Here is an 8,966-nt window from a genome sequence, read left to right as displayed (position 1 = left end):
CCGCTCATTGGCCGGCCCGGGTCCTCCCAGGAAGTTTGAAAAAAAAAAAAAAAAGTTTTATGGGCGGATGGAAGGGGCCGGGGCAGCACCGGGGAAGGGTAGGGCCGGAGAAGCGGCGACGGGCGGCAGAGAGGGGTGGCGGTGGCGGGAATCCCGCGCCGCTGAGCCCGGCCCGAGAGCCCTTTCTACCTTCCTGCCTCCTGCTCCCGCTGCCCCGGGGCGCCGCCATGACGGTGAGTGCTCCCAGGGGGCAGCCCCTCCTCGCCCCGGGCCGGGGTGAGAGCGACGGCCCGAGCCCAGCCGCTCCCCTCCTGGGCAGCCCCCTCCTCACTTCCCGGAGGGGAGAGAAGGTCTCGGCCGGAAGGCAGGGAGACTCCAGCGGCAGGGCCGGCCGTCCTGCCTCACCTTCGCCCAGCCGCCTCCTTACCTTTCCGGCCCAGGAGCCCGGGCGACCCCGAGGACGTGGGAACGCCCGGTCCCAAGCACCCCCTTCCTCATTTTTGCGCGGCCAGTCACGACTGATACAGAGTGGCTCTCTCCCACCTCCCCTCCTGTCCCCTTGATGAAGACCTGACCTGATTCCTCCAAGCTGTAAGATCCTTAGGGGCTCTCCGGACTCCGGACGGTGGGAGGAGCGGAGATGGACCTGGCCCGAGGCTGGAGAGAGGCGCCCCCTGGCTCAGATGGGTCGTGCTGACCCGAGCCTGGGAGGACCGCCCACCGGTATGGGCGCTGGCCGGAGGTTGGGTGGGTGAGAAGGGTCCGCCGCGTCCCATCCTGTCTGGGAGCTCTTCCCAGGATTTCTGAGATGATACCCTGCGTGATACCCTGTTCTCCCGGGCTTGCCTATTCGCAGCGGCGCTGGGGCTTTGGGTGGAACAAGCCCGGGAGTGGAGGTGGGGGTCACGTTGGCGGGATTTGTCTTTCTCTTGGAGATGAACCCTAGTTCCATCAATAACTGTGCCTTATTTATTGCGCCTCACAGCTGGTTTCACCAATATCCCCATTTCACACTTGGGTAAACTGAGGCTTGGGGAGAGGCTTTGGTGAGTTGCCTGAGGTTACCCTGAATGTAAGAGAAGGAGTAGCCCCTTTCCAGGTCATTCCGGCCCTGTGTAGTTCTGGAAGGGAAGGGCAGGGCTGCTTTTGGTTTCTAGCTAGCGCCTTAGGGAAGCTCTGACAGCTGGTGGGAGAGGGGAGTTGAGCGGAGGGTGTTGTGCATGCGCCTCTCCCCTTTCCTAAAGTGAGTGGTGTGGACTGAGTTGCTAGGGATGGTGGCTGCGGTTGCTGAGAGGGGCCCCTGCCCTGTGAGTGTGATGACCTGGCCACTGCCTGGACTTCCTCAGCCTCCGCACATCCTGCCACCTCCCTGCTGGCCCTTCCTGTCCTCAGCAGCTTCCCCTACCCCATCAGAGAGCAGAGAGGGATGCGGGGGGAGGAGCTGAGCCAGTGTCCTGTTCCCCCCACCCCAGGGTACCTGCCAGGCCCTGAACAAGGTGCTTTCACTTGATCAGAGTTGATTCTCTGAGGTGGGTGGCAACTCCCCATCCAACAGGTGAGGACACAGATGTAGAGAGGTGAAGTAACATGCACCAGGTGACACAGCTGGGCCCTGCTGAGCCAGAATTGGTATCCGGGGTTGTCCCAGTTTTCTCTGTGGGGCGAGATAAGAAGTGTACGCAGTTTCCTCTCCTGGAGAAGCACTTGCTCAGCAAGGGTGAGGCTGCTGGGGGCAGCATGTGGGGTGCTAGAAGGAGGGACAGCACAGCCCTGCTGGTGGGAGAAGCTTTCCTGTGATTATAGGACTTTGTCAGGTGGAAGTGGACTTAGGGTGGGAACAGTGTGAACAAAGGCTGGTGGTCACATCTGAGGAATGGCAAAAACATAGAAGAAGGTCTTGGAGAAAAGGGGCCCAGTCAAAGGCCAGGAAAAGCAACTTGGTCTTTGGTCAGGGCCTTGGGGAGCCGTGAAGGGTTTTGGAGCAGAGAGGAAGCTGATGATCACCACTGACAGTGTTTGCTGGTTTCAGCCTAGCTGCCTGCAGATCTGAGCCTGTTCCAGGATGGTCTCCCTCCTATACCTTCCTCACACCCTTCCTCTTTCTCCCGCCCATCTCCCTACCTAAGGGATCTGTATAGATCAATTGGCAAAGGTGCTGTGAATGGGTAAATGCGTAGAGGCTTTGGGAAGCCGGGCGTAGAGTCGGGATCCACTCCACCTCCTGCCTGAGCCCAGGGCAGCCTTATTCCAGAGCTTCGTTCCCCAACCACTGCCTGGCATCAAATTATATACCCGTTCGCTTGTTTACTGTCTGTCCCTCTCCTGACTTCCACCAGGACAGGATCCACATCTCTTGTTCACAGCTGACTTCCTGGTCTAGAACAGTGCCTGATGCTTAAAAAAAAGAAAAGAAAAAAGACTCCATAAACATTCTCTGAGCCCCTGGGTCCTGGGGCAGTGGGGTGAACGGTGCATATTCCTGCCTGTGAGTTGCTTCTAGTAAAGCCTACGAGGGACATGTAAATGGCTTCAAGATAATCATGGGTACAACAGAGGCCTCTCTGAGGGACCGTGGGAGGTATGGTGTGTACTGGGACACTGGTCTCAGAGGAGGCAGTTAAGCTGGGTCTTATGCATGAGTAAAGGTTTTGACTGGTGTTCAGGAAGAGGATACAGGCATTTGTGGAAGACCTGGAGTCCTGATGTGTTGGGGATCAGAGAGGATGTATGGTGACATAAACCCAGGGACCCCAAAGCAGGGGAGAGGCTAAGCCAGAAGGGTGGGCTGAAGCTTTTGTGCTATCCTAAGGCAGCTGGACCTTGCTTTGAAGCCACCTGGAGTCATTTCTGGGGGTTTTAAGCAGACTTGTGACACAGCCTTTCTGAGTGAGTCCCCCTGCCAGCGTGTGCTTAGAGGAGGCCCTTTCGAAGGTCCAGGTGGGCTGGAGGGAGTGCAGACCTGTGGCCACAGGAAGGAGGGTGGGCTGTGGGAGCCTGTCAGAGCTTCTGAAGGGAGAAAGGAAAAAGTAAGCTTCCTGCAGGTGGAGGAAAGGCGGCTGGGGCCCGAGGAGGTGTGTGCGAAGGTGCTTCGTGAGAGACTTAGGTTGTCAGAACTTCGACCCGTGGAGGGGGTTCCTCCTCTGCCAGCAGTTTAAAAGCACGTTGGCGGCCTCCTCTCCCCAAGGTCACCACCATGCCATCCTGTGCCTGATGCGTGTGACGTGTTTGTACCAACTTCCAGAGGATCTCTGAGCTTTTCCATGGGCGGCACATTCAGTCCTCTTAAAACTTGAGAGAGGGCCCTCCCGGGCCCTCCCATCCTTTACCACGTTAGGCAGCTAGGCCCAGGGAAGGGATGTGACTTAGGTTACTGTGACTCCATTTCCCAGATAGCCCCCCGCCCATGGGGTCTCAGTCAGTCTGTCATTCCTTCTGGGGAGCCCTTCCTCAGCCTCTGGAAGCCAGTGGCTGATCTCCCAGCCCTGGCCCAGTCCCATTGGCTGGGTCATTGTCTCCTTCCCAGGGGCGCTCCATGAGCCATCCAGAAAGCTGCAGCTTCCTCAGGACCAGGGGTTGGGGGTGGGGACTGTCTCCAAAGCACAGAAAAGTTAGACAGGAGGTAGAGGAAGGTGGATATTCCCAGGTTTTCCCAGGGGTCTGGCCACAGAAGGTCCCACTCTGAATGCAGGTGGACCCAGGCAACTTGGTGGTCCTGAGCAGGGCTCCCAGTCTTCAGTCTTAGCTTGGGACTGTCCTGGACAGCTTCTTGCACCCAGGGGGAACGGGGCAGGGAAGAATGGAGAACGGATAGGGAGAACACCACCCCAGGGTTTCCCAGGTCTGAGCAGAGTCCGTGTCCCTTCCCTCAGACAGGTGTGCTGGGAGGAGCTGCACCACAGGGGCGGGGCTGCTGGCCTGCTGAGACCCAGGGGCCCTGGTCCCACAGCTGTGGCTGTGGATGGCTCTGGATGTCCAGGCTGTTGGCCTAAGCTTCTCTCAGGTCACTTACTCCACCCGAGGAAGAGGAGAATGGGGTTCCCTGGGAGGAAGGCGGGTCAGGGGAGGTGGCCAGGTCAGGTGGCTCTGGTTTCCAGGTTTCCAGCTGCCGTTCTCACCGCCCACCCCACTGAGCCATGCCACCCGCTCCCTCCATGTAACCAGACACCTTGACCTGGTGAGGCTGCGATGCGGGCGCTGATAGGTGGGCTCAGAGCCATGGCAACAGGTGGATGCCTCCTCCCTGCCCACCAGCCTGGCCCGCCCTGCTCTCCTCCCTGCTGGTGGGCAGGAGCTGAGACTCTGCAGAGGGACAGGGACTTAGACGAGAGAGCGAGATCTCCCCAATGGGCAGGGAGAGTCTGATAACTGCTGCCCACCAGATGGACCTGGCCAGAGGAAATGCTGGATGAGGAGCTTCATCATCTAGCCCTAGGTGGGAGTACATAGCTCATAGACCCCCGTGGAACATGCTACAGCTGGGAGCCTCCAGACCCCGGGGCCGTGCCCCCCTGGGTAGCACCCAGCAGGCAGGACTTGTTAGGACTGGCCCTTTGAGAGATTTAGAGGGGACCAGATGATCTTGGACCCAGCCTCTGCCTGGCTCCATCTTTCAGGGTCTCTAGGAGATGAAGGAAGGGCAGAGCTGGTTGGACTACAGGAATGTCAGTGGGTTGGGGTGGGTTGGGGGTGGTTGGGAGCAGTAAGGCATTTTCTGGTGGACCGCCTGGCCTTGTCACTGAGAGGAACTGCATGGTTTGCTCATCTGCTAGTCTGGTCTGTTGTCTGAGCTCTCTAAGGGTCTCTTTACAGGTATTCTCTTCAGTCCTCGCCTCTCCCGTTCTTGGGTGAGGAAGTAGGCTGGTGGGAGGGGAGCTTGGACTTCTCTGGTGGACGCGCCAATCACTTGGCCCACCCTCTCAGCCTTCAGAGACTGCCTGATATTGGGGAAAGGGGCCGAGGCTACTTCAGTGGCTGGGGACCCTTCCTGGATTTGGGGGGTTACCTGGGCCCTCAGCTCTCTCTCCTGGCTTCCTAGGCCCCCAGTCTTATCAGACTCGGCCAGGATAGGCACAGCACCCCCTTCTCCCCAGCCCCCTTGGGTTCTCCATTGGGTCTCACTCATCTGCCTCCACATCTCCCCATAGCCCGATCTGCTCAACTTCAAGAAGGGATGGATGTCGATCTTGGACGAGCCTGGAGAGGTAGGAAGGCTGAAGTGGAGGGGACAGGGGTGGCTTGCTGCAGGGCCCCGTAGCATCCTTGGGGACAGCCCAGGAGGCTGAGCTGCTTCTCTGGTCTCTGGGTGGAGGGGGCCCAGGGTGTGGGTCAGAGTGGGGACCTTGAGGGCAGAGTGTTCTTCATTCAGTCAGAAAGAGGGCCTTGGGCTGTGGGGGTGGAAAGGCAGAGGCCTCCCGGAGCAATCTGCAGTATGTAAGAGTCACCAAGGAGGGGGGCCTCCTAGTCCCTCAGGCCCTGTACCCCATTCTCTCTTCTCACCAAGAGCCCTTGGTCCTCCCACCCCTTGATGACTCTTCTGGGTGTCCATGGGTCTGCATTCGATTGAGACACGAACAGATTCCCAATAACTCAGTCATGCAGCAGCCCCTGACCCTGGGAATGGGGCTCAGACCACACTTCTCAAAGTCTCATCAACCTTAACCCGAGGCCCATTGGTTGAGTCACAGCTTCCTCTGACCTCAGTGGCCACATCTGTGAAATTGGCATTTCACAGGGTGGATAACTGAATCTTGGAGCTCAACTGTGCGAAGGGTCCCACATAGCCCCCAGGGCCTCAGTAATAACCCTTCCTTTTCTCTAATATGTCCATCCCTAGAACCAGAAGGGACAGTGGCCTTTTACTGTCTCTGCCCTTTCGGCTGCCAGGCTGGAGCTGGCTTCCTGCCCACCTAGCCTGGGAGGGGACGTCTCCCGCCCCTGTCCTGCATGCGCTCGCAGCTTGGGTCTGCATGCAGCCCGCATGCCGGGAGGGCTTGGAGCCAAAGGGAATCACATTGTTTATCCGACCCACGTGCTTTATTCCCTCCAGCCCACAGCTTTCCGTACCCGCTGCCTACTCACTGGTCCACTGGTGGCTGCGCTCCAGCGCACAGAAGGCCTGGCACCCTGCCAGTGACCCGTCCTGGCCTCCCCACCCAGGGTCTGTGGAGGGCAGAGAATATGGGCCCCACCCAGAACTGGCCTTACTCATTCTCTTTCACAGGGTTTGGAATGTCCAAGCTGGAAGGGCCCTGGGAATTTGGCCAGCTCAGCCCTTGGTGCACAGACAGGAAACAGGCCCACAAGGGCTTCCACCTCTTCCAAGCCTAGCACCACCTTGGGCAGACCCAGACCTAGAACTCAAGGCGCCTGAGGCCCACAGAGCTCCGTCTAGCTCCCATCTCAGATGGTCGTAGACTACGTCTGGAAGGGCCAAAGAGATCATTTGGCACAGAACCCCTGTCCCGCTTTACAGAGGGACAATTGAGGTCCTGAGCAGCAATTCAGGCCACTCAGTAAGGGCAAGGTAGTTGTGAGAGGGCCAGCCTTTTAGAACAGTTCCCAACAATATAGCACCTGACCCTTTGCCAAGTGCCACAAGAGACATACAGGGAGAGCCAGGAACTTCTAACCTTACAAGAAGGATTAGGGACTTCTTTACAAGTCAGAAGACTGAAGCTCAGAGAGGTCGAGATACTTAATTAAAAAGATACACAGCTAGCAAGAGATAAAATAGTTATAACCTGGATCTCTTGGATGCTGAAACCCTGTTTCATGGGGAGGCAGTGTGGCAAGTAGAAAGTGTCATCCTGGCACATCCTCGAAAACTTACCATCTTAAGGAAAAAAAACTAAGTATTTGAAATAATAGTTGATAGAGCTTGGTGATATGTGGGATCCCCAAGAGATGCCGGGGACTGGGTGACATGCACTGATCTGGCAGTGGGTAGGCCTTGACTGGCATTCCAGTGCATGGCCAGAGCCAGAGGAGGGCTGAGCTTGGCACATATCATATCAAGTTGTTCTGGTGCCCCCACCTCTTTCCAGGGTTAAGTTGGCAGGAGCCGAGGGAAGCAGTACAGAAAGGGCCTCGAATAGTAAATGTACAGATAATGCCTCTCAAGCTGGGCACGCACGTAACCAGCACCCAAATCGAGAAGCAGAATACGACCAGCGCTTAGACGCCTCCCCCTGGGCCACCTTCCAGTCCTGCCCTCTGCTATACCTGTCCTTGGCCACTGAGGAGATCCAGAGAGGCATATGGAAAAAGATCAGGGACGTTCTGGTCTCTGGCTTGCTGGGCAGGTGACTGTATACGGGTCATGACCCCTTCCTGGTCAGCACCGGCAGGATCTGCTTGTAGGAGCCTTGGCCATCTTGGGAGAAAGGGTTGGGATGGGTGTGGAAGTGTTCGCATATCAGAGCAGGGCCCCCAAAAGGAAAAGGAGGTTGTGGTCACTGAGGAAGAGCCGACCATTTTATAGATGCCGCCCCTGAGGCCGAGAAGAAATGGAGGGCCAGGCTTCAAATGTGGATGTTCTGACTGCGCTATGTCCTGTCCCCTGCCCCTCAGCAGGGCAGATGAGGGTGCCAGACCCCTACCGTGAGCGTGGTTGACCTGGCATTGCCCAGGGCGCCCGCAGAGTGACACACGCACTGATTCCGCTTTCCTTGCCGCCCCCCTCCCCTTTGCTCACTGCCTCCTTCCTTCACAGTGGAAGAAGCATTGGTTTGTGCTGACCGATTCAAGCCTCAAGTACTACAGGGACTCCACTGCTGAGGAGGTGAGGCGAGGCGGGAGGGCTCCCTCCCCCATCAGGTGCTGGGGTCCCCTGGAAGGGCCTCGGGGGGATTTAGGTGGGGCCCCCGGAGTACATGGACCTTCGTGGCCTTCCTGCTGCAGGCAGATGAGCTGGATGGCGAGATCGACCTGCGCTGCTGCACGGATGTCACCGAGTATGCAGTGCAGCGCAACTATGGCTTCCAGATCCACGTGAGGCTGTGTGCGGGGGGTCGGGGGGAGGCTTACCTAGAGGGCCCCCTGGAGGAGGTGTTGGTGTGGAGCACAGCTGTCCATCCAGAGACTGGCTCCTGTCACTCCTTTACCCAGAGGCCCTGTCCTCAGAGCCAGTCAGAAGCTTTACTGCCAACACTTAGCATGTCTCGGAAGATCCTGGGTATCATTGGCAGGGGTGGCTCAAATGCTGGGGAGATCTTGGAGCCAGCAGTGCTCTTCCAAGGTAGTGGGGGGTGGTTTTGCACCCTCCGTTCACTTCCAGGCTCAAGACACCCTCTTGGGAGGGAAGGGCTGCCCTCCCTGGGGTCCATAGTCGGGGGTAGCGCTGGGGCTGTCCACATGGCAACAAATTTGTGTGGTGGACCTGCAGACCAAGGATGCTGTCTATACCTTGTCGGCCATGACTTCGGGCATTCGGAGGAACTGGATTGAGGCTCTGAGAAAGACTGTGCGTCCCACCTCAGCCCCAGATGTCACCAAGTACGTGCTGGGCTGAACTGGGGCCTTGGGGAGGCATTTACCCTGGGGTCTAGCACTCCTCTGGGGGCTCTCTGGCTGTACCTCCTGGGCCTCAGTTTCTCTATCAACAAAATGGGGAGAGTAGTGAGCATTCTTAGCAGTTCTCTAGAAATACATTAAGAATTTGGTGTTTTACTTCTGTCTGTCTGTGTGCCCCACATCCTGAAAGGGTGGGCACAGGGCTTGGCTCTTCAGTGAAGATGCGGATGAGTCAAAGGCCTCCGGTGGTGGCTGACTGTCTGTGCTGTGGGGGCTATGTCTCACCCTGTGTTAGGGAGAGGGGATGGCTAGGCAGTCTGGGGGTGGGGCTTACTCCCCCTGAGGTCACTGTGGGTAGAGTGGCGGGAAGGCTGAGTTACCTGATGGTAGAGCCCCCACACAGTATGAACTCCAGATGCCCAGGGGGGCTGGGATTTGTAGCTGTGGGCAGCAGG

The 8,966-nt window shown here is 57.8% G+C and overlaps 1 protein-coding gene and 1 long non-coding RNA gene across 3 annotated transcripts in view; one reads left to right on the top strand and one right to left on the bottom strand.

Annotated features, from left to right (window-relative positions):
• The window catches only part of LOC112482015, a 5,661-nt gene extending 4,241 nt beyond the window's left edge, over nucleotides 1–1,420 (bottom strand). The window contains exon 1 of the long non-coding RNA XR_003047152.1: nucleotides 576–1,420. This is a non-coding gene — a long non-coding RNA (uncharacterized LOC112482015). The remainder of the gene's footprint in view (nucleotides 1–575) is intronic.
• Nucleotides 36–8,966, top strand: part of TRIOBP (TRIO and F-actin binding protein) — a 25,254-nt gene continuing 16,323 nt past the window's right edge. For both annotated transcript variants that reach the window (XM_006914749.3, XM_006914750.3), the window contains exons 1-5: nucleotides 36–233; nucleotides 5,145–5,201; nucleotides 7,712–7,780; nucleotides 7,900–7,989; nucleotides 8,384–8,493. In XM_006914749.3, the coding sequence (XP_006914811.1) occupies nucleotides 60–233; nucleotides 5,145–5,201; nucleotides 7,712–7,780; nucleotides 7,900–7,989; nucleotides 8,384–8,493 (500 nt within the window). In that variant the 5' untranslated portion in view covers nucleotides 36–59. The remainder of the gene's footprint in view (nucleotides 234–5,144; nucleotides 5,202–7,711; nucleotides 7,781–7,899; nucleotides 7,990–8,383; nucleotides 8,494–8,966) is intronic.

The sequence above is a fragment of the Pteropus alecto genome, unplaced genomic scaffold, assembly GCF_000325575.1.
Source record: "Pteropus alecto unplaced genomic scaffold, ASM32557v1 scaffold6, whole genome shotgun sequence".
NCBI lineage: Eukaryota > Metazoa > Chordata > Mammalia > Chiroptera > Pteropodidae > Pteropus > Pteropus alecto.
Note: the sequence above shows the minus strand (reverse complement) of the source record. Positions and strands in the feature narration are given on the sequence as shown.